Raw genomic sequence first — 24592 nt, forward strand, 5'->3', positions numbered from 1 at the left:
CTATTACACACCGGATGGTTCCTTATTGGCTTCTCTTCCCTTTTGACTCTCAGCAGTTCACCTTGTTATGCTATCTTTCACAGTCCCTGACACAGATCTTCTCTTTGCTCCACCCAGAAGAAACAGTTTCTTTCTAATAACCCATTAGTCTTAAATGGAACTCTTTATTAGTTCTAATTACTAAGAGCCAAAAATGTTAGTTCCTTTATGGTTTTTATACCTAAAAGGTTTTATGAACACAATCAAAGAAAACACTTTGTGGAGACTCAAATACAAAGTTCTATTTATTTTCAATAATGAAATCAACACAACAAAGAGGAATTAATCCTCTAATTTTTAAATCTAACACTATTCTTAGCACAAAACTATCCTCAATAAATAAAAACACATTCCTAGTAACCAAGTAAGACTTTTCCCAAGACTCTCTAAATTTTTGTGTTTTAAACAAAACTGGATGGTAGATAAAGAAACACATGGTAGAGACTTAACTGACACAGACTTGAAGAAAAGAACAGCCAACGAACAGGCTCCCCAAATATAAGCTGGCAAAAGGAATATGGGGTTTTCAAAGCAGCCCAGAAATCAGAGTTCACTGGGGGATGCAAGGGTTTGGGACAGTCCATGTTCAAAGGCCTTGTAATTAAATCTTTCCACATTCCTAGATTCTTGATTTGGAATCTATCATAATCTAGAGAAGCTTCTGCTAAAGGATAGGAGGCTCTTTATTTATACTTTCTGAAACAACCCATCTAACTTTCCGCCTTTGACTTTGTCACTAGCTCCTCTCACCAATACAGCAGGGATTCCATTCCAGAAAGCGGTTATTACTATGTAAACCAACCTCTCTGTTTTTGATTTTCCTTGTACAAACACATTGATACTGCCAGGAACAGCTCTAAATATATCCAATTTCTTTTATTTTCATCCTCCAACTTTGCTTGGCTACAAAATCTAGGACTCACAGAGCAACAATAGCATTGGTCAAAAGATGAGTGTCAGTTCCAATGTAAAAATCTCTGAAGTTCAATAGTCACAAAAAAAATTTTTAATGCCTTATGTGCCAAACCTTTTTTTTTCATTATCTTGCCAATTATTTCTTTCGGAATTCAATCCTCCGAGCTACATTCTGAGCACCAAATTTTTTGACCAGTGCATCTCGGGTACCCTCATCATCTTTTTGCAAATCTAAGTCATCCTGTCGGGACCAAATGGGATACCCATCAGCCCTCTGACCAGACTCTAAAAAGGAGGAAGTAGCCTCCAGCTCACCACTATTTTTTAGGAAGGCCTGCGTAACTGTTGACAGATCCAAGTTAAACTTTTCCATTAACTGCCGGATGATCTTAATGGCAGCTCCCACCTCTGGTGCGGAAACTTTTTCTTCTTCTTCTTCCTCATCAGGCTGTGTTTCTGAGTCCTCCTCAGGTGTGGGTGGATCATCATCACACATTGTTATATGTATTTCAAAATCAGGGCTCTCATCCACCTAGAGAAAGTGATGAATATGACCAGTTACTAATTGCCAAGTCATGAATACTTACTCTTAAAATATCTGGTCTCTCCCAGCTACCACTTCCTTGCCCTTTTCACCCCAATCACACTGGACTTCCTTCAGTTCCTCTTATGTGCTATGTTCCTTCTTACATTTACTCATGTTGGATGTGTGCATATGTGTATGTGTATATATATGTATGTATATGATAGGGTAAGGAGAAGTGTGAGTGTGGATGGAGTGTGTGTGTGTGTGTGTGTATGCATGTGTACATATGTACGTACGTGTATGTATATGGTATTCCAACAGAACATTAGAAGCTACACTGAATGTGAAAAATAAATGTTATGTGCATACACATATATGTATACACATGTATGCACTACATTATTTGTTAAAAATTTGACTTCACTCTCAGATTGTAAGCTCCATAGGGCAGGAAATGTTATGTTTTGCTCATCACTACATCCCCAGTGCCTACCAATGCCTTCACATGGTAAGTACTCAAAAAACATTGCTGTATGAATAGATTAGGGTCTCCACACTACACTATATTTAGGCACGTTACGAAGCGTGTTATGTGAGAGGAGACCTATGTAGGCCATGTTTGAGAGTTGTTGAGAGTATTTGAAAGTTTACAGAAAATGAACCAACTTTAAATTAAATGAACTTTAAATTATTTTCCTGTTTTAGACTGATACATAACCATTTTTCTTAGTGTTAGTAAGAAAAGTTAATTAACAAGATCCTTTTTCTTAGAGAAGATATGCACATATAATTTGGATTTTTTTATTACTCATTATTTTATGGTTGCCTTTCTCTATAACTATGATTAAATATGGGATTCCAACAAAGTTTTAGAACTTAACTGAATATGGAAGAGCTAAAAAATTCTAAAAAAGCTCTAAGTATACAAAGAGCTAAAATTGCTTGATAAAAAATTAACCTCTTTAAAAAATTACTTTTACCTGAGAATAAAAACATTTTAAAAAGATAAATCCGCAAACTTAACTTAGAAAAACTTACAGATGAAAGTACTCAAAGTAAGATGCTTTATACTGCTTAAAAATAATTCTCCCCCATCTTTCTCCCTCCCCTCCTCCTTAAATCATCCTACCAAAAACTAAAAGTACATGCCCAGAACCTTGATCAGTCTCACCTTCCATTTTCCTCCTCCATCTTGAATTTCTCTCTTACCTTTCTGGGCCTCAGATATATAAAAAGAACAGATGGGAAGACCAGTTTCAAAGGAGGAGAATGGACATAGGAAAAAAACATGAGTTAAATCTAGTTAACATACCACAATCTCTTCAAACTCCCGGGTGGCTTCTACAAGCATCTTTTTGACTGCTTCTTCATTCTCCTTGATCTCTTCCTTTTCAAATTCTTCTTCAGGCAAGTCTGGAGTTCTCTTATTCTGTGGTTCTATTAAACAGAACAGCACCAGATTAGAATTAGCCTTTTTTACAGAAACCAAAAATATAGTAAATGCTCTGTGAGCTCTGGGCCAGAAGTGAGCCTGCACTTTTTTCCTATTAGAGAATATGTTTTTGATCAGAAGGGTAAGAAAAATATGACATGCATGTTCAATAATTTCTACTCTTGCTTCTGAAAAGTTGTACAATAAAAATGGTGGTAATTTTCCTAGGTTCTGATACGTAAAATAAAAATACTCTTCAAGTTTAATTCATTTTTCACTTTGTATTTATAGATCTTGCAAATTAACAAAACTGTGCCATAAATTGGGTTGTCTGGGAAGTAGGTTCTGAGATGGAGATTAACAGGTAAGGTGTTGATTAAGGAGTGTTCACTGGGCAGAAAGAAGCTGAGAGCTGTGAGAGTTCCAACAAGGCCGCAACTGAAACCATGCAGAAGTCTGGAGCTAGGAAGGCCCTACAGAGTTGACCAAGTTGGGGCAAAGGAGCCAAGATGTTATTTTAACCGCGCATAGATTAGTCATTGGATGCTAGCCTAGAATGACAGAACCTTGGGTAAGGCAGTTCTCCCAGGGGGAGATAGATCTGGGCGTCTACCACAATCCACCACATACAATCTACAGAAAGGAGAGCCTCCTAAAGCTAAACATCCTCCTATTTCCCTTTTAGTCTTTGTTCTCTGAGGACTTAACTCTGCTATTTTCCACTTAACAAAGACTGACTACTAAGGGGCAACACGAGAGAGATTTTTTGTGATGGAATTGTTCTGTATCCTGATTTTGGTGGTTACATCACCATCTGTACATGTGTTAAAACACCTAACTGGAAAACTGTATGGCAGTTTCTTAAAATATTAAACATATAATCACCATATGATCCAGCAATTCCACTTCTGAGAATACACCCAAAAAAAAAAAAGCAGGGTTTCAAACAGGTATTAGTAACCCATACTACAGCAGCATTATTCACAATATCCAAGATGTGGAAACACTAGGAACAAAATTCTCACACATGTTGCAACATGGGTTGGTGTTTAATAGGTACAAATTTCAGTTCTGGAAGACGAAAATGTTCTAGAGATGGATCGTGGTGATGACTGCATCACAATGTGAACATACTTAGTGCTACTGAACTAAACACTTAAAAACAGCGAAAATGGTATATTTTATCTAATGTATATTCTACCACAATAAAAAAAATTTAAATACATAACTGTACACCAAAATAAGTCAATTTTATTTTACATAAAATTTTAAAAAGAAGCCTTACATTTTAGAGATACTTGCTGAAACTGATAAAAAAAAAAATGGGATAATGCCTGGCACTGGCTTCAAAATAATCCCAGAAGTCAGGATGAAAGGTGTAGATGAAAAAACTGGCCACAAACTATAATCAGGTGAAGTTGGGTGATGGGTACGTGCATTATACTATTCTCTTTCTACTTCTGTAAATGTTTGAAATTTTCCATAATAAAAAGTGTAAACAAATTATGGCTCACATAATGAAACACAATGCAATGAACAAGAAAGGAATGAAGCAAACAATGAGCAGACACACAAAAGCTTCAAGATCTATTAAGTTAAAAAAAGAAAGCAAACTGCAGAACAAACTTCTGTCTAGTGTGCTAGTGTTACTATGAGCAAAAAGGACACAAACAGGGGACAACAACAGTGGTTGCCTCTGGGAGAGGAAGCGGGGGAAGGGGTATGGAGCAGTGAGACTCACTTTTCACTATGTACTCTTTTACACTTGGAGTATATCTGAGGATAAATTCCTAGAGGCAATAATTACCATGTTTAAGGGAACATGTATTTTAAATGTTGTCAGATGGTGTCAAAATTCCTTCCAAAGAAATTGCACCGATTTCCTTCTATTAATAATGTAAGAGTGTACTTGTTTTCATATACCTCGTTAACTCTGGGTATTACCCATTTTGTTAGTTATTGCCAATCTAACTGATAAAATATGACATTGCCTTGCTCTGATCTACTTTTCTAAAAAACACACCAGACACACTTATTTCAGTTTCCATGGGCAGAAGTCCAGGCATGGCTTGTACTGGTCCTCTGCTCAGGGTGTAATTTTTTGTTTGTGGGGCTGCGCCTTATGGCAAGGGGGGGGGGGAATCTTAGTTCCCTGACCAGGAATCGAACCGTGCCCCCTGCAGTGGAATCACGGAGTCTTAACCACTGGCCAGCCAAGGAAGTCCCCTCAGGGTCTAATTTATTTTTATTCAGTAACAATATTTCTGCATTTGTTTATTTGCCATTTATCTATTTCCTTTTCTGGAAACTTCCTGTTCCATTTCCTTTGCTCACTTTTCTACTAGTTTTTCTTTTACTTACTAACTTCTACAAGCTCTTTGGATATTAAGGAAACTCACTCTGTTGCAACGTATTGAAAATACTTTTCCAGTTTGCCCTCTGACTTTATTTATCATGAGAAGCTTTAAATTTTAAGTAATCAAATATATAAAGTTTTTTCTTAGTCTTCCTGGTTTCAGAACTATCAACATGTAACTATTAAAAGGGATATTCGAGGACTTCCCTACTGGCGCAGTGGTTAAGAATCCGCCTGCCAATGAGCGGACACGGGTTCAAGCCCTGGTCGGGGAACATCCCACATGCCCCAGCAATGAGAAGCCTGCGCACAGCAATGAAGAGTAGCCCCCACCCTCCGAAACTAGAGAAAGCCCACGTGCAGCAACAAAGACCCAATGCAGCCAAAAATAAATAATAAAATAAAATTAATTAATTCAAAATAAATAAATAAAATTTTAAAATAAAAAGGATACTCGGGAATTCCCTGGCAGTCCAGTGGTTAAGACTCTGTGCTTTCACTGCCGTGGGCCTGGGTTTGACCCCTGGTCAGGGAACCCTGCAAGCCGCGGCCAAAAAAAAAACCCACAAAAAACAAAAAAGGATACTCATCCACATTTTCTCCTGGTCATTTTATGATTTTAATTTTTACATTTAAATGCCTGAATATCAAAACACTGAGTAGGGTGAATCCAGCTTAATTTTGTCCCAAGTTCCAATTGGTCTACCAGCCATCTCCACACCACTGATTTAAAATCAGGGCCCTACATGATCTCCTTCACCCATACACACAGCCCAGTCTCTCCAAGAATTCTCCCTCTTGCTTCCTCCATCCCAGCCACACAGGTCTCTGTTGCTCCAAGAACACACCAGCTATACTCCACCTCAGGACCTTTGTACTTAATACTCCCTAAGCCTGAAATACTCTTTCTCAGATAACCAACTGCTGAGTTCTTTCATTTCCTCTGGTCTCTGCTCAAGCATCAGCTTACAGTAGTGACCTTCCCTTCTCATCCTGTAGAAAACCTCCTCCTCTCCGGCCCTTACCCTGATTTATTTTTTTCTGTAGCACTTCCCGCTGCCCAGCTAGCATTTTAAACTCCATGACTGAAGGGAGTTTTATTTACTGTTATATCCCAGCAGGATAAAGGTCTGGCACTCAAACATCTGTTGAATGAATGAATCTCAAATGTCACTTTTACCAAAAACAAAATTCCTACTAAGCATACTGAATAGGATTAACAGATTTGCCTTCCCAGATTTCAACTGTTATGCAGAATAGCCACGTAAGGAAAGAGAAGCTGAGGAAGCAGCATGACTCTTTAAACAAAAGGGTCTGTCAGTTTACGCTGTCAATACCCGTTTTATCAGAAGTGAAGCATCTCAACAGCTATGCACTGTGTCCTAACCGGCCCTGAATCCCAATATTCTGTTCAACTGCGTTAGAAATACACTTCACCTAAGCGAAACGTGGAAACGACTTCCCACTGAGAACCTTCTTATGTGAATATGCAGTCATTTAAGCCAAGAAATTAAAATAAGCTGGTCTGGCAGGCATGGCTTTAAAACGTCTTATACTGAATGTACCTGAATACAGAAGAACTATTTTTTAAAACGAGTCTGGGAAATCTCTTAAAAGATACCCAAGAAGCTGGTTCCCCGTTGTCTCTGGGGTGGGGGGGGAAACTAGGTAGCTGGTGGGAAAGGAAAGGGGGGAGAATTTTCCACATACTCTTTCTGCACCTTTTGAATATTGGACCATGCCAATACCCCAGTTATTGGAAAAGTGAATTAAGAGAGACCTTAGAAAACGGCGCAATATTACCCGGATGTCAAAGGGGGGGTGAGGAGGGGGCTGGACGATGCTCCCCCAAGACGCCAACATGGACGCCCAACAGAAGAGGAAAGAGGCCGACGCCCCCGCCTCACACAGGGGACAGCAGAGGGCTCGCGGGTTCGCAGCAAGCCTCACCCCCGCTATCAGCATCCTCGGGGTCTTGCTCAGTTTTCCGCTTGAGTTTCTGGGAGGAGGGGCTCACTGGGGCCTCCCCCAACAGGTACTTATGCTCCTGGCCCCGCAGGCGCTTGAGGTAGCGGTCCTTCATGGACTGCCACGAGTGCTGGGTGAGCGAGCTCTTCTCCATCGCTTTCCACAAGGCGTTGCCGGTGACGGAGCTGGGCGAGCGGGCATGTTCCTTCACGTACGTCAAGATGGCCACGTCGTCCGCGTCCGTGAAGACGATCCGCCCCGCGTGCGGCTGCAGCTCGGGCTCCGTGGAGGCGGCGCCCCCAGCCTGAGCCCCGGGCTTCGTCTCTGGGGCCTGGTCGGCCCCTAGAGTCGGGCCCAACCGGTAGGCCTCCAGCTCGAGCCTCTCGTTGCGCTCCACGCAGTCCAGGATGTACTGCGTGGAAATGAAGTCGCCCGAGGCCTCGGCCGCCGCCTCCCCGGGCTGAGCCAGCAGCACGGCCCCAGGCTCCTGCACGCGACACAAGGTGCCGCCGCCGTGCAGGATGAGCGTCGAGAGCCGGCGCTTCGCCGGGCTGGGACGCACGTAGAAGGACATGGAGCTGCCATCCTCCCTCACGAATAGAGTCGAGGAATGGGTTGGCCCATTGGGGTCTTTGCCCAAATCCATCGCCTCAGCCATAGCTCACGCCGAGCACCAGAAGAAGGTGCCGTCTTGCCAACGCGCGGCGTACAGAGCCCCAGTGCCCGAGGTAACGCTCCAGACGCTACTGCCGCCGCCCCACAACCCCGTACTACGCCTGCGCTGCAGTTGCACAGAGCAGTGCCCGCCCCCTTTCCCCGGAAGAGGCGGGGCTTCTGAGCGTGACCTGGAAATTGCAGTGCGACCCTCGTCCTCTTTAGGTCCGGCCCTCTGGGAAGATGGCTGCGGTGCAGGGACCTGAAGTTAAAGTGGACGACTGCGAGCCGAAACTGAGCAAAAAGTAAGTGTCGCAGCAGATCATTAAAACCTTTGCTGTCGGAGAGTCTGAACTAGAAGGCGCCTCGAGGCTCCGGCCGAGGCGGCTGTGCCTGGGGCCTTCCTGCTCGTTCTCGTGGGTATGAACATGCTGGGACGTAGTCGCTGCGCCCCGAAACTACATCCCCCAGGATGCCCGGGGGCCCCCCGCTGGTTGGGTCCTTCCTCCTTCTCGTACTCTTGGAGTAAGAATGCGGAGAACTGGGCGGGGACAGAGAAAAGCGAAATTTACTCCTTCCCTTTTCTCCGAGAAATGCGTTACTGTGCCACACCCCGGTAAAGAAGTTGGAGAAATGTTAAATACCCTAGCTTTTCAGAAGCACCTTCAACGTTCGAACTTTATGTATCAAAGGCCATTCTGAACCCTTTGTATTAAAGGGATCAGTTGTTAAACTGTGTCGTACACCTCTCCATATGGGTTAGAGCATTGTGAGTATGTCTGGCAGTAGAGACTGTCTTATTTAGCCGGGTACACCAAACTGCACTTAGCTCTGCTGGATGTATCTTTGTTAATCACCCCAAATCCTTGGAGTATGAAGGTGAATATAAATAAGTTAAGATTAGCCGCCCTTTCACTGACTGTGTCTTGTATTCTCTTAATACTACACTCCTTCTCAACCGGAGTTCTTCATAGAACATAGGTAATGATCTGAGTGACTAGTTCCTCAGTACGCCTAAGGACAGTACATAAATATAGTACCGTTCCAGAGGCATCGGAGAGAAGTTAGTTTATTGCATATAATGCCTGCTTTAGTGCATTTTTTTAGTTCTGTTTCTTAATTGCTCTTGGAACTTCCTTGGTGTGAATCTTTAGTGAGCACCATTGTATGCCAGTTATTTTCTCCAAGTTTAAAAACAGATAGGCTCCCTGCCAGGTGATTCATTCAAGGCCACATTTATTTTAAGGCAATAAAGAACATGATCTCTGTCGTTCTGTTGCCTTCCAGTGTTAATGTATAAACTTAATGTAGTCTAAGACTCTTTCTGAATTTCTTCTTTCCTCCTTGCTCCTGGAGCTCCAAACAAGGCTTGTCTTTGATTCAGGTGCTTTTGTGTGGCTTGTTTTTAGCTTCCTCTAGAGTTTGCAGTTGATGGTGATGTTTTGTATGCTTCCCATTGCCATCTTTGTGGACAGGTATTTCATCACCAAGAGAGAAACTACATGTCAGGGGCTTCAGAAACATTCCCATTTTCTAGACTGTTGTGAGCATGTCTACCCGTAAACCATTGACTGACTTGCTGTTGACCCCAAATAAGCACCATCTTACCATAGCCAGGAATGAGAACACTGTCAGTTAATTTGCAGCACAGTGAGTGTTACAGGGTTGATGTCAGTTGAGAGGGTCTTATGTAAAACGGGACACTAAAAGGTTTCGTAACCTCGCCTTCTCCCCGCACCCAACCCATAAGAGTAGGAGTGCTGGCTGGGAGTATGTGTACTGTCTGTCCCATCTGACACCACATCTCTGTGTTTCCTGTTAGGTGGTGGTAATCATTAGTTCCAGGGTAATCTGCCATGTTGACGCAAGCTGCTGTAAGGCTTGTTAGGGGGTCCCTGCGCCAAACGTCCTGGGCACAGTGGGGGCAGAGGGAGCTGCGCCTGTGTCAACTTGCTCTTTTGACAACGATTCACAAGGACAAGCCACTTTTTGATAAAAGAAGGTTGGTGCCCATTACCTTCTTTATTGCTCTGGGAGCAAAAATCCTTCCCTTACTTGGTTTCTTATCTGCTAAGCCTCTGGCTAAGTCTTTGGACTTGCTAATGAAACAACCCTGCTACCTACCAAAACCAATAGTCCTTTCTCAGTTTCTCTTTAATAAATTCAAATTCTCACTCCATAGATTTTTGGGATGACTTTTAGGTCTTATTCTAGAACAGTGCTGAGAACAAAACCCTTTATGAATAAAGAATTTCTAATGCAGGTTATTTTCCCTTCCCTGTCTTTCTGGAATTTCTTTGCTCCTGAGATTAACTTGGTTTCTAGTCTTAGTTCTTACTCCTAGGACCTTTTTGAATTATCCTCATTATTGATTTGACTTAAAGAGCAACATCCAGTTGAATGGAAAACAAGTTCATTATGTTAATGCCAGGAAGAACCAGAGAGGCTTCAATGCCCACTGACTGAATGACAGCACAATAAATCTAGCACACTGTTCTAGAAAGGTGGCTTCACAACTGCTACAAAACAGATTTTATCCAGAGACACTTACTTTGAGGCCCTCAGAGTCAGTTTTCTTACTTAAAAGATAATCATTTCAAATCTCCAATTAAGTTTTTTTAATTGAGTTATTCTAAACTCATAGATAATTTAAAATGGACCCTGAAGCCAAACAGTATGCAAGCCTGACTAAGGATCATCTGCCATGGTTCGTTATGACAGGATATTCAGTTAACATTGGTGGTTTAAAGGAATGATCAAGTCTATTTGAATAATGAGGGTATCCCTCTCTACCCAAATCTGTTTGGTTTCTGGGTTCAGATAGCAAGTTTTCAAGTTATTTAAACCAAGTTGTACCAATCGCTTTAGTTTTTGAGTCTCAGGTGACGAGTATGAAGAGTTTGAATAGTGAGAGATTTGACAAGAAATTTATCCACATCTGTAAAATTTCTGTCCTTGAGGCAGAGTGTGAAGGGTTAAGATAGGGATACCTAGAATGGTTCACATTTTGCATGGTTACTAAAATGCTAGGGGTGGGGTCATCTCTTTATGTATATTATCTCAATCCTCACAACATCTGGGGAGGAGGGTGTCTATTATTATTTTACAGAAGAAATTAAGTTACTTGCCCAAAGTCACATAATTGGTAGGTAGGCGTGTCGGGATTTAGCCCCAGGCAGTCTGGCTCCAAAGATGGTATATTATCCCCTGTGCTATGCTGCTTTGTACACTATTCTACGCAATTTGTTGTCAAAGTCAGGCTCCATTGTGGAGAGTGAGGCCAATGCTGAGGGCCATTGTCAATGCCTTGATCAATGCTGGGGGAGAGATTGTCAGTGGAGTGTCTCCCTGAACTCTGAAGAGCCCCCTCTTCCTCACCCCACCCCAGACTAACCCACTCCTTTCGGGAGGGGAGAGAGATGACAGACAAAGCTAGAGATGTCACCTTATCACACATCAGATCTGATGCTCTAGGAACTTCGTATTCTGCAGAGGAATCCAAACAACTAAGATTCAGTCCCTGGCCTCAAGGAGCTCCCAAGCCTGATTAGCTTGAGAAAAGCCTACCTTGCTGATTTTCTGGAAAACCTTTTTCCTATTCTAAATATAAATTAATATGTAGGGTTTTCTTTGTCCTTGTCTATCTTGATTTTAGTTGGGATCTAATGCCAAGGACCTCAGACTGGAAAAAAGAGACTGAGAAAGATCTTTCACATCTTTATTCTAAGTTTATTTTTTTCCCTTGTCTGTTTCACATATAGAGTTCAGTGACTGAGAGACTAACAGTGGGCATGTAGAACTGGGCATGAGTGTTTCCCCAGGTTATTCATATTTTTGATAAGTAGCTATGGGGCAGATCATAGAGGACTCTTCAGGCACCTGTCACGTTGAACATTTTCATCTTCCTGACAGTGAGCTAAAGAGACGCCTGAAAGCTGAGAAGAAAATAGCAGAGAAGGAGGCCAAGCAGAAGGAGCTCAGTGAGAAACAACTAAGCCAGGCTGCTGCTGCTGCCACCAGCCACACTGCTGATAATGGTGTGGGTGCGGAGGAGGAGAGCTTGGACCCAAACGTGAGTCCTCGGGACCACTGCCCTGGCTGGGCATAGGGAAGCTTCTAATGCGCATTATGGCAAATTCCTTGGGACCAGTGATTAAGGAGATAAATAGGAACTGAAACAGGCACAGGGACGGATGAGGGTGGGCCCACCACTCCATCTGGTTAAAGGCACAGGCCCTGCGCATTCTTCTTGTCGACTACTTACAGATATTTGGGAGAATCCAGTACTTCCAAGTGACTGATCTTCCTTGGAGCTAGCTGGGCCTTATAGCAGCCCCAGAGAAAATGTCTCCCTAAACGTGGGCTGGGGTTTACTTTAGCCCAGAGATTGGCAAACTATGGCCCACAGGCCAAAGCCACCACTACCCCAATCCCTCCTCCCTGGTTTTATAAATAAAATTGTGTCGAAACACAGCCATGCCCATTTGTTTATATATGTCTAAGACTGCTTTCACACTGCAATAGAGTTGAGTAGTTACATCAGAATAAGTTTGCTGACCCCTGATATAGAATATTCCTTTTACACATCCTCCAGGCCCATGGGCCTGCCTTGGGGAAAAAGTCTGGTGTGTGGCCAGGGGCAGGAAAGTAGGAAGATAAGTGACTCACCATGCAGATGTGTCTACAAAAGTGGTAACCAGGGCCATCTGTACCAATTAAACATTATTTTAGGCAGAGATTTGATTTTTCTTTTTGTTGAATCTTGTATTTTGGAATTCTGGCCTTTATTCCCAGCTGTGGATCTGGCCACCCTGCATATTTAAGTGCAAATCTCACTCCATATTCCAAGCCTATGATTTCAAGGATTCAGGTGGGTTGGTTAAAGAAACCTCACTGTATTGGGGCCCCTCTGAGGCAGAATACAGAACTCCATTAGACAAGCCTCTGGACTGACCATGTTCAACTTCTCAAAAGCTCTTTTGTTTTTTGTTTTTAACAGCAATACTTCAAAATCCGCAGCCAAGCAGTCCACCAGCTGAAGGTCAGTGGGGAAGACCCATACCCACACAAGTTCCACGTCGACATCTCGCTCACTCACTTTATCCAAGAATACAGTCACCTGCAGCCTGGGGAGCACCTGACTGACATCACCTTAAAGGTGGCAGGTAGGAAGATTCCCTGGCAGTTTGCTGAGCTCCCACAGCAGGCAGGCCTCTCCACTTGCACAAAGGAAGGTCTGGGGTGGTCTTGCTCTCAAAAAGCTTAAGTCTGAGGCTACATTACTAGAGATGGCACCAGTATGTCTATTCACAGAAAGTAGAGCAGCCCTGAGGCATGAGGTCACATTCCAGTGGTGATGCTACAGAGGAAGGGGCATTCTTTGTGGGGGACCCCTGGCCTGATACTGCTACTCATTCACAGTCCTTTATGGGGACTTCCCTTCATCAGTGGGAGCCATGGCCCTGAGCTCCTAAAAACTGCAATCTGTGTTCCTAGACTACTTTACACTAGGCTATTTTTCTAGAGCACTGTTATTTTGGAGTTTACTGTCTTGTGTGGGATCTTCTCCTTAATTTAAAAGATAATTAAATCCTGTCTTTCGTTTATACCTTCCCCCCCAAAAAATATATAAAACTATTTGTTGTAGAAAATTTAGAATGTTGAAACATTCAGAAAGGCAAAGAAAGAAAAGTTTGATTACCCATAATCCCACCACCCAGGGAGAACCCCTGCCAATACTTAAATGCTCCCCAAATTTCTTTTTCTTTAAAATCCAGTGTTTTCACTAAAATATGTCTTGATGTTAGTTATTCTGGGTCAGTATTCTCAGGTACACAGTGTGCCCTTTATTTTTTTTTAAATAAATTTATTCATTTTATTTATTTATTTGTGGGGTCTTCGTTGCTGCACACGGGCTTTCTCTAGTTGCGGCCAGCGGGGGCTACTCTTCATTGCGGTGCGCCGTCTTCTCATTGTGGTGGCTTCCCCTGTTGCACAGCACGGGCTCTAGGCGCATGAGCTTCAGTAATTGTGGCACGAGGACTCAGTAGTCGTGGCTTGCGGGCTCTAGAGCACAGGCTCAGTAGTTGTGGCGCACAGGCTTAGTTGCTCCGAGGCATGTGGGATCTTCCCGGACCAGGGCACGAACCAGTGTCCCCTGCATCGGCAGGTGTACTCTCAACCACTGCGCCACCAGGGAAGCCCCTGGGGCTCCTTTTTATCTCTTTTTTTGTACTTTGATTTTTAAATTGTATCCTCCTTTCCAGTGTAATTCTCTTAAGGCATTATTTGTTGTATTTATTCACTCTTATTTCCTTCTAATTTAGGCTTCCTTTCTGAGATGATTTTTTCCTTTATTTCTAATTTTTTCAACGTGTCGTCTCATTTCTTAGTTTCTTCTAATTCTAATTTGTGTTCTTTCACATTTTGTGTCATATTCTTAATGTCTTTCAGCTCATGAAATAGAATTTTTTGCTTTTTCCTGAGCATGTCTTTCTAGTGCTTTTGTTGCCTGTGATGATGTTATTCTCCTTATTGTCTTCTTTTTAATTTAATAACTTTGGTATTTGACCTCACTACTTTTATGTTGTTTATTTTCATGTGAGATTAATTTTCTTCAGTGTTAAAAGGAAGCTTCGTTCAGATAGCTTTTCCACCTTCACTGAGCTCCCTCTTCTGTTGTTTTTGTGGAGCATTCAGAAATACAGCAGCTTACTTTCTGGGATTTTCAGGCTCTTCTCCTTTCTCGCTTTTGTTGGACCTTCTCTTTCCTTTGTCTCTGTTTTCTTGGTCTTGTTCAATTTTGTGGGACCTTGTCTTCGGAGAGATCCCTTGCTGTTAAATTTAGAGAGTTCTTGGGGGCTACACTAAAGGGCTTCATCCCCTATACCTTCTTAATGCAGCCAACTATATTGACTTGTATGTTAGTAAGCTGCTATCCTCTCCGTGTCCGCTGCTATCCTCCACTTAGCCCTGCCACATTTTCCAGTGAATACCTATGGCTTTTTGGCAGACTTCCAGTTCTCAGACCTGCCAGAGACTCCATTGCTTCCCATAGCTTTTTCCCATATAGAGGTCTTGGCGCCCTTAGTGGTTTTCCCCAGTGCTTGTATTTGGGGATTCTTGGGAATATCTTCCCACATAATTTTGTTGTAAATTTTGTCCATGGCTTTTTGGGCTTGCCTGTCTAATTGTGCTTTCTTTTTTTTTTTTTTTTTTTTACTATTTATTTATTTGGTTGCACCAGGTCTTATTTGTGGCATGAGGGATCTAGTTCCCTGACCAGGGATCAAACCCAGGCCCCCTGCATTGGGAGCACAGAGTCTTAAACACTGGACCACCAGGGAAGTCCTTGTGCTTTCTATTTTTATGTGAAGATTTAGGAAGATCCCGCAACTACGCTGGCATCAACATTCCAGGAATCCATTGAACACCTTTAAAAGCCAGATCTTCCTGCACATCTTTTAACTGGTTTAAATGAGGAGCCAACTTTGTCATGAAGAAAATGGCAGGGCTTAGGCCTCAGGCTAAAATCAAATTGTTCTAGTTTATATTCTGCCTGGGTATAAAAACTGCAGAGGGAGCTTTTTTGGCACTGATATCATGAAATAGCTTCTGCTTCTGTCATTATTTTTGCTGTTCTCTAGGTAGGATCCATGCCAAAAGAGCTTCTGGGGGAAAGCTCATCTTCTATGACCTTCGAGGAGAGGGGGTCAAGTTGCAAGTCATGGCCAATTCCAGGTATATAGAAATACCCAGTTACAGGCCTTTCTAGTTTGGCCCAGAGCAACATGACTGGGGACAAAGGCCCATATAGTCTTCTTTTCCCATAGGAAATTAAAGTTAAAGGGAGTGGTATATGGTTGGGAAAATAAAAGGGCCATCTGGTCACCTGAAGAATAAAGACTGATCTTGGGTTGTGGAGCAATTAAAAATAAAAGATAATACTTTTTAACAGTTGACCTTGAATCTGAGATTCTTCTTGGGTACACATTAACACTTTAGTGAGGGTTCCACAGTAAAACCAGTGGTCAGTTTTAATTTGGGATACTGTATACTGAATTATGTTTTCCATTTATTCAGGAATTATAAATCTGAAGAAGAATTTATTCGCATTAACAGCAAACTGCGCCGGGGAGACATAATTGGAGTTCAGGGCAATCCTGGGAAAACCAAGAAGGGCGAGCTGAGCATCATTCCCTATGAAGTCACACTGCTGTCTCCCTGCTTGCATATGTTACCTCATCTTCACTTTGGCCTCAAAGACAAGGTAGGGGCTTCCCTGGTGGCGCAGTGGTTGAGAGTCCGCCTGCCGATGCAGGGGACACGGGTTCGTGCCCCGGTCCGGGAGGATCCCACATGCCACGGAGCGGCTGGGCCCGTGAGCCATGGCTGCTGAGCCTGCGCTTCCGGAGCCTGTGCTCTGCAACGGGAGAGGCTGCAGCAGTGAGAGGCCCGCATACCGCAAAAAAAAAAAAAAAAAAAAAAAAAAAAAAGACAAGGTAATTTTTCGTGGCCCCCTGGCTCTGGTTTATCATACCATTGAATCAAATGCATCAGTGATTTTTATCTGTTACTTTTCATTTAGGAAACACGGTTTCGTCAGAGATACTTGGACTTGATCCTGAATGACTTTGTGAGGCAGAAGTTTATCATCCGCTCTAAGATCATCACATACATAAGACATTTCTTGGATGAGTTGGGATTCCTAGAGGTGATGGAAAGTTCTTACCTGACATGATGAGCTGCATTCTGTGCTTGCCTCTTACTCTTCTTCCCTTCCCTTCTCCACAGGCACATCCTGTGTCAGTATCCTTCATGCTCAGTGAAAAGTCTCCTCTTGCCAGTGTCTTTGTTCCACCTTGTTTATTTAGTGCCCTGATTAGGAAGGTAGGACAGGACTTCTAAGATAATGGACAAAGTAGAGGGCCATCCACATGCTAACAATGCCATGTTCAATGTGTTATCAACTCATTTTGCTTTTTTGTAGCATTAAAAAATATTTTTCTTGATTTTTATTCAACTTATTTAAACTAAAAAATGTTGTTTAGGAAAATTTGTAGAGCAAAAGAAAAAAATTTTATTTTCTAATTTTATGAGAAAGGTGAGTACCTATTACCATACAACAAATTCAAACAATAAAGAAATAAATAGAAGCAAAACTGAAAGTCCCCTTTCATTTTTTCCCAGCTAATGTCCCTCTCCAAACTTGAATTTGAGGTGGCACAGTGGTTAAGGCTGCCCTCCCGATGCAGGGGTCCAAGGTTCAATCCCTGGTCAAGGAACTAGGTCCCACATGCGTGCCGCAACTAAGAGTTTGCATGCCACCACTAAGGAACTCTCGAGCCTCAACTGAGGAGCCTGCGTGCTACAACTAAGACCCAGCGCAACCAGATAAATAATAAATAAATATATTTTTTTAAAAAAACAACTTGAATATGTATCCTTCCTCGCCATTTGCTCTGCATATTTATAATACCTCCACTCCTGTGCATGTTGCAGGTGGGGTACATGTGTAAGTGTTTTAGCAGGGTTTTATTTTTTGCTTTAAACATAAGTGAAATCACATCGTATGTATTATAATGAACCTCACACACACACACACACATACACGATATATTCTGGGACCCTTTGCATGTCCATATATGTGTGTGTATGTATATTCCTTTTTGATGTTTTATAATTATTTCCCCTATTGATAGTTTAAGTTTCTGATTTTCTTCAGTAATGTTTTAGTGAACATCTTTGTACACATGGACAGGTGTTTCTGTAGGATGGATTTCTAGAAGTAGAATACGTCAAAGGGTATAAGCAGTTACAATTTTTAATAAATACTGCAAACTGAACTCAAGAAAGGCTGTACCCATTTAGACTCCCACTAACAGCTTGTGAAAGTTTATGGTACTGTGTTAATGGTGTTTGGTATTAATAGAGACTATTCTAGAAAATCAAGCTCTCTCTACTTTTTTTGTCAAGCACCTATGCATTATTATTGAACTTAACTTTTACTTGGGATATAGTAGGCTTAGCCTATCACATTCAAAGCCTGAGCCATTCCCAAGAACTCTAGTTTGAGGACCTGTGTCTGTGAACTAAATGTTTTTCCTCTCTTTTAGATTGAAACTCCCATGATGAACATCATCCCAGGGGGAGCTGTGGCCAAGCCTTTTATCACCTACCACAACGAGCTGGACATGAATTTATATATGAGGATTGCTCCAGAACTCTACCATAAGGTAGTCAATAAGAAGATGCCCTGTGTCCTTAGAGAAGTAGAAGGCTGAAAAATATTGGCTAGACAGGTACAGTCAGAAATAAGAGGAACATTGAGGGTAGAACAACCAGGAGAGGGTTCTAAATTGTCAGGCTTCTGAGTGTTACATTTCTCAGTAGAGCATTATAGGGCAAAGGGGGTATCTTTCCTAGGTGTACCGATCCTCTTAACATACTTTGTTTCCCATAATCTCATAATACTTTTAAGTTTATAATCCTTGGATTAAATTTGATTTTAGTCTTTTGTAGAAGAATGAGTTGAATCTCTGTCTGAAAGTTGGAAATATCCTCAAATCACCAGAGTAAATATCGAAGACTGTGTCATTTAAGATTCTTACTTGCAAACGACAAAACCTGTTAATGGTGTTTAAGCAAAAAAAAAAAAAAAATGCATTCGCATATATAAGGAAGCTCACAATTTCCAGGAAGATCAGAGAATCAGGCTTGGAGGCCACACAACTGAAATGATTCTGAATCATATCACTGGGCTGTTCGCATGAAGAACCCAATATCGTCCAGTCAGGACAGTTACCACAACTTATAAGCTTGGCACTAGGCACAGGTCATTGCCATTGGGACTTCTGCAGTTACTGCCTCTATAAGCCAGATATCTCTGGCCCCCTTCACCAGAAGGGATTCTGTGCAACACCTGCATCTTCTTTGCATGTTGAAGTCTCACAGGTTGGGCAACTTACGTCACATGCCTACATCCTAACCCCAGGAGAGGCTTCTTTCTTGGGGAGGCTCACACTCACAAGATGGGGGACACGCCAGACAAAGGACGAGAGTTCAGTGATCTGGACAGCCAGAATGATGACTATCCATGAAGGCCTAGAGAGAGTAGGGCACTCAGCATTTGGCTAGAGACCTGAAAGCATGCCTTGAGCTGTGAAAGCCAAGTTACAGCTTTTGTAGGCAGACACTTTCCCTAGCCAGTAAGACAAGATTAGCTGCCATGACCATGGCCGTGTGTTGTTATTAGATGCTGGTGGTTGGTGGCATTGACCGGATTTATGAAATCGGACGCCAGTTCCGGAATGAAGGAATTGATTTGACTCACAATCCTGAGTTCACCACCTGTGAATTCTACATGGCCTATGCAGACTATCATGATCTCATGGAAATCACAGAGAAGATGATTTCAGGTGACCCCTCCTGTCCCTTTGTCTTTCACACGTGTCTGCAGGGCTGGTGTGCCACTTTCAGTTGGACTTCCTGTTGGTCCTCTTTAAATGACACATTTCTTTCCCAGGGATGGTGAAACACATTACAGGCGGTTACAAGGTCACCTATCATCCAGATGGCCCAGAGGGCCAAGCCTGTGAGATTGACTTCACCCCACCCTTCCGGAAAATCAGCATGGTCGAAGAGCTGGAGAAAGCCCTGGGCGTGAAGCTGCCAGAAACTAAGCTCTTCGAAACAGAAGGTAAAGTGATGCACTCCTTCACTCTAGGGCCCTCCTTCCTGTTCAGCTCTGAATTAGATTAGGTCAGGGCTAGAATCTCCCATGTTATTCTCTTTATATACCTCTTAATGGGGTAGTGTGATGTCTTCTGTCCTAACTTGTATGTTTGTATTACAGAAACTCGCAAAATTCTAGATGATATCTGTGTGGCAAAAGCTGTTGAATGCCCTCCACCTCGGACGACAGCCAGGCTCCTTGATAAGGTGAAAGGCCGTGCACTTCTTGTACATGCCCTCATCCAGTGGTAACGCCCCTTCCTCCCTATGAAGGTGAACTCCACTGTAGAGAATGAACTTCTACAGCTTCACAGAGGAAAGCTCTAATGAGAGAACAAGTTTTGAACTCCTGCTGTACTAAGCTCTGTGCCAAATAGTTATATTCGTTACCTTATTACTAACCATTGAGAAGCTTAGGATAAACCCCTATAGCATCAGGTATAGGGTTAGGGTCCGAGGCCTCTACCACCAAGACAGAGACGATCAAAATGCCATTTAGAAGGGCTCTCTAACTCTGCTTTCTCCTTAAGCTTGTTGGGGAGTTCCTGGAAGTGACGTGCATCAATCCTACGTTCATCTGTGATCACCCGCAGATAATGAGTCCTCTGGCCAAATGGTAAGATAAAGCACGGTGTTGCAGTTACCTGTTGCTGCATAACCTCACAGCTTAGCGGCATAAAACAGTTTATTCTCAGGAGTTTGTGGGTAGTCTTTCTGCTCTACGTGGTGTTGGCTAGGGTAACTCAAGTGGCTTTTTTCAACTGGGAACTCTGCCAGGGCACCTTGCATCTCCTCCACATGGGATCTCATCCTCTGGGGCCTCTCTGGCAGCGTAGCCAGGGTTCCAAGTGGAAGCATTCCAAAAGAATAAATCCTGATGTGCAAACACATCAAGCCTCTGCTGATGTCCCATTGGCCAGAGCAAGTCATATGGGCAGCCCAGAGTCGGTGTGGCAGGGACTACAGAAGGGCATGAATACAGGGGGTATGGTTCAGTGTATCAGTCTATCACACAGCCTGTTGTGAAGATAATTAAGGCTTCTTTGTCTCTAACCCTCCTCACTAATGTACCAAATGATTTGGTGCCAAGAATGCATGCAGGCTATGGGTCACAATCAGTAACAATTTTGAGTCAACTAGATTTCAGGAATCCTTGTTTGTACCAGATGTTCTTGCTGAACCTGCATATTCACCCTCCCCTTTGGTCTCCTGTCCCCAGGCACCGCTCTAAAGAGGGTCTGACTGAACGCTTTGAGCTATTTGTCATGAAAAAGGAAATATGCAATGCCTACACTGAGCTGAATGACCCTGTGCGACAGCGGCAGCTTTTTGAAGAACAGGCCAAGGTAAGGAAGGAATGTGTGCCCACTCACCAGAAGATATCAGCCTTAACCCTGGTCTGTGTCTTGTCTGCAACTCCTGGTGACTTCAGCACAATGAAGGATGAAAGCCACAGGCTTCACTGGAGGAAGTCACATTTCAAGATGGAGAACTTGACTAGTTCGGGCCCTAGAATTTCTATATAAATGGAGCTTAGGCATGAATATCTGTTTGAGGAGTGTGACACTTGACAAGAACATAATTTTTCTTAGATGGTACATTTATTGAGGGGGCGTGAGGATGAGAAGCCACAGCACCCACAGGCTGCCTATGCTAGCACTGCCACTGATGGGTGGTTCAGGAAGTGGGAGAAAGACTGTTGGGAACCATCAGAGTCTCTGAAAGAAAATGCGTTTCGCTGGACTCGAAGAGCCCCAGGCAGTAGAAGTATTTTCATTTCGCAGAGAAATTTGCATGTGTTCTGAGGTAGAATTCATCAGTCCTGACCTCCAGGTCTTTGAAAGAAATGACTCCATCCTGGAGTTACTGGGAAACCAATTCCCAGCAAGTGCTGGGTGTCCAGAGCATCCCTGGAATGATAACGCCTCTGGACATTTTCACGTGCTCACTCAGACGCTGAGAGAGCACAGCCTAGAACGACGTCGCTGTGTGGTTCTTCTCTTCCAGGCCAAAGCTGCTGGCGATGATGAGGCCATGTTCATAGATGAAACCTTCTGCACTGCCCTGGAATACGGGCTGCCCCCGACAGGTGGCTGGGGCATGGGCATCGACCGCGTCACCATGTTTCTCACAGACTCCAATAACATCAAGGTACGAGGAGACCCTGAAGGAGCACCACTGTGTTGGAAGCGGGGTGTGGTGGGCCTGGAGCATAAAGAGAGGGCTTTGGGCTAGGAGGAGGGGCAGGCAGAGAAGTTACAGGTGACTTCACAAGAAGAGGGGCAGAGCATCTGACCTTACAGAATTTGGGGGGTTTTCAACCTGAGGCAGGAGAAATACTGATTGTTCACATTTCTTAAGGATCCAAGGAACCTGCTAAGCCATCTACATGCATTACCTCATTTAACTTAAGTCAGCTTATGATGTGTAGAAACTGTTGCTATCCCATGTTTATGGTTGAGGAAATCATATTTGAAGAGAACCTCTCTGTTTATTCCTTCCTTTGACATTGTACCCTAGGCAGCGCTGTGCATTTCTTCTTTTCCATCCTCTGTAACTGAGAGGGACTGAATTGAAATAAAAGAACACAGATCTCCGGGTTTTGGTGATAACAGTAATGAGGGGAGAAAGGAGTAGGTGGATAGCCAGGAAAAAGTGTGTCTTAGCTTCAGAATGCATTCTCTCTCCTGTAGGAAGTGCTTCTGTTTCCTGCCATGAAACCCGAAGACAAGAAGGAGAATGTAGCCACCACTGATGGACTGGAAAGCACAGCAGCCGGCACTTCTGTCTAGAAAACAATAACAGCAAGTCGTATGACTTGGGCATCTTTGCGTTTGTGCAGAAGATCAAGGACTGCGAGGGAATTCCTGTGTGTGTTGCTATCTGTTTGACTATCACATTTCATGTCAGCCATCAAAAGAGAGAAGAGGAATTAAGAATTCCTTTTTACTCCTTGTTACCAAATAAACCATTTGTCTCTACTCCTGTCTCATCACTCTTTTTACTTTTGGAATGTCATCTTATTTCTCAGACAGCTGATATAATGAATGTTTAGGATTATACCACTTTATTCATTCAACAAATTTATATTAATGTCTGCTCTGTGCCAGCCATTGTTCCAAGGGATTGGGGACACACCAGTGAACAGAAGCCAAGTTCCTGCTTTTGTGGAACCTATACTCTTGCTTTAGGGGCAGGAGTTTGGGGGGCAACTAAACAAATAAGAAACAAGTAAATCCGTATTTGTGATAGTGATGCATGCTAAGAAGAAACATGAAGCAGGGAAAGGGGACAGAGGTGCTATTATATTTTATTTTAAAGTCTTTATTGAATTTGTTAACAATATTGCTTCTGCTTTATGTTTTGGTTTTTTGGCCACGAGGCATGTGGAGTCTTAGCTCCCCGACCAGGGATCCAACCACCCCCTGCATTGGAAGGCGAAGTCTTAACCACTGGACCTCCAGGGAAGTCCCCAGAGGTGCTATTTTAGAAGTGATGGAGGCAGTGCTACGTTGCATATGTGGTCAGGGAAGACCTCTTCTAGGTGACATTTAAGTAGAGATCTGCAAACAGAGATCTGAGTGGAAAAGGGTGATTCAGACTACAGGGCTGCATTTTTGAGGAACAGCAAAGGGGTCTGGTTTGGCCGGAGAGGAGAAAGTAAAGATCAGTAAGGGGCCAGATCATGCAGGCATCTGTAAGCCATGCAAAGGAGTATGTATTTTATTATGAGTGAGGTGTGAAGCCATTGGAGGGTTTTGAGCAGTGTTGTTTTGTTTGTTTGTTTGTTGGCCACACCACGTATGGCATGTGGGGTCTTAGTTCCCCAACCGGGGATCGAACCCATGCCCTCTGCATTGGAAGCATGGAGTCTTAGCCACTGGACCACCAGGGAAGTTCCCTTGAGCAGTGTTTTTATTTTTTATTTATTTTTTTTTTTTTGAGCAGTGTTTTTAAAAGGTTGTTCTAGTTAGCATGTGGAAAGCAAGAGTGAAAGGGAGACAGTTGCACTGCAGCAGTGGGCTGAGGAGAGATGATGGCTTAGCCTTGGGTGGTATAAAGTGATGGTGATGGTTGAGCCATTGGACTTTGCCTGTGTTCCTGAGGTCAACAGAATCTGCTGTCAATGTGGGTTATAAGAAGAGGAATCAATGATAATTTCAAGGTTTGGGGCCTGACCAACTGGAAAGTAGAGTTGTCATTGACTTGAGATGGAAAAAACTTGAGGAAGTGCAGGTTTGAGAAGGAAGGTTGAGTGTTTGGTTTTGGACATAATTAAATTTAACATGCTTGTTAGATATTGGGTGGGAAGAGTGAATAGGATGCTGAATAGTGAGTCTGGTGTATTCTCATTTTCAGCACAGTTCAATTGAGCTAAGAATGTGACAAGGATACGGCTAGGGACCTGCTGTTAAAAGAGAGCCCGTGACACAGGGAGGCAGCTGGGGGAAACTTTTCTCCAATGAGACAACAAAGGACTTGTCTTTTGCACTTCAGCAAAACCTCTGCAAGCGTCTCGGCTTGGGAGTTACCAGTCTACTTTCACAGAGCAGGTTTTTACTTTGCGGTTGGTAAAATGATCTAAGCACGCAGAAATTACCTAACTGGGAACTACAGGGAGTGTTGAGAACCTCAGTCCTTGCTGGTGTTGAACATAGGCTCCAGGAGCACTTGGCAGTGCTGGTTAGATGACCAGGTGGTATTTCAGAAGAAACGCATCATATGGCACATCCTTCAGCAAGGTGGTGTTAATTAAAATGAAAAGTCAACTCACCAGGATAAGGGACTGGACTTCAGGCACCACTGTACCGTCAATGTGGACCATTGGAAAAGGCAACAAGGATTAATGAGGTCACAAGTGATCTTTCAAGAGCTGTTTAGTAGTAGGCTGGGGGCAGATGCCAGCTGTCTGGCCTCAAAGAGCTTGGGGATAGAGGAACTGAAGCAGCAGTAGACATCTTGTCTTGCA

The 24592-nt window shown here is 43.1% G+C and overlaps 2 protein-coding genes across 4 annotated transcripts; one reads left to right on the plus strand and one right to left on the minus strand.

Annotated features, from left to right (window-relative positions):
- Window positions 1-266: 266 nt before the first annotated feature.
- TERF2IP (TERF2 interacting protein) lies at window positions 267-8013 on the minus strand. The gene is made up of 3 exons (XM_033843962.2): window positions 7219-8013; window positions 2793-2917; window positions 267-1486 (listed from the first exon to the last, which is right to left on the minus strand). Exons 1-3 carry the CDS (start codon window positions 7892-7894, stop codon window positions 1091-1093), a joined length of 1197 nt encoding a protein of 398 aa, XP_033699853.1. The 5' UTR covers window positions 7895-8013; the 3' UTR covers window positions 267-1090.
- Window positions 8014-8042: 29 nt separating this feature from the next.
- On the plus strand, window positions 8043-22604 carry KARS1 (lysyl-tRNA synthetase 1). Of its 3 annotated transcripts, XM_033843960.2 has the most exons (15): window positions 8079-8195; window positions 9713-9892; window positions 11803-11962; window positions 12890-13055; window positions 15537-15630; window positions 15973-16159; window positions 16478-16603; window positions 18006-18125; window positions 19145-19307; window positions 19415-19588; window positions 19745-19830; window positions 20154-20239; window positions 20843-20969; window positions 21631-21774; window positions 22317-22604. In XM_033843960.2, the coding sequence occupies exons 2-15, from the start codon at window positions 9747-9749 to the stop codon at window positions 22413-22415; spliced, it is 1878 nt and encodes a 625-aa protein (XP_033699851.1). In that variant the 5' UTR covers window positions 8079-8195; window positions 9713-9746; the 3' UTR covers window positions 22416-22604. The 3 variants fall into 3 exon arrangements, with proteins under 3 accessions (XP_073652889.1, XP_033699852.1, XP_033699851.1); XM_073796788.1 differs by lacking the exon at window positions 9713-9892 and having other exon boundaries at window positions 8043-8195; XM_033843961.2 differs by lacking the exons at window positions 9713-9892; window positions 11803-11962 and having other exon boundaries at window positions 8074-8195.
- The last annotated feature ends 1988 nt before the right edge of the window (window positions 22605-24592 follow it).

The sequence above is a fragment of the Tursiops truncatus genome, chromosome 19 (genome assembly GCF_011762595.2).
Source record: "Tursiops truncatus isolate mTurTru1 chromosome 19, mTurTru1.mat.Y, whole genome shotgun sequence".
Taxonomy (NCBI): Eukaryota; Metazoa; Chordata; class Mammalia; order Artiodactyla; family Delphinidae; genus Tursiops; species Tursiops truncatus.

What these genes read in the sequence shown, in the direction of transcription:
- TERF2IP (XM_033843962.2), bottom strand. Translation starts at nt 7,894, where the DNA reads ATGGCTGAGGCGATGGATTTGGGCAAAGACCCCAATGGGCCAACCCAT. An exon ending in CGAGGATGCTGATAGCGGGG is followed by an intron (nt 2,918 to 7,218) that starts GTGAGGCTTGCT and finishes TCTGTTTAATAG; the next exon opens with AACCACAGAATAAGAGAACT. An exon ending in GGGAGTTTGAAGAGATTGTG is followed by an intron (nt 1,487 to 2,792) that starts GTATGTTAACTA and finishes CACTTTCTCTAG; the next exon opens with GTGGATGAGAGCCCTGATTT.
- KARS1 (XM_033843960.2), top strand. Translation starts at nt 9,747, where the DNA reads ATGTTGACGCAAGCTGCTGTAAGGCTTGTTAGGGGGTCCCTGCGCCAA. An exon ending in CAGCCAGGCTCCTTGATAAG is followed by an intron (nt 19,831 to 20,153) that starts GTGAAAGGCCGT and finishes TTTCTCCTTAAG; the next exon opens with CTTGTTGGGGAGTTCCTGGA. An exon ending in ATGAGTCCTCTGGCCAAATG is followed by an intron (nt 20,240 to 20,842) that starts GTAAGATAAAGC and finishes TCCTGTCCCCAG; the next exon opens with GCACCGCTCTAAAGAGGGTC.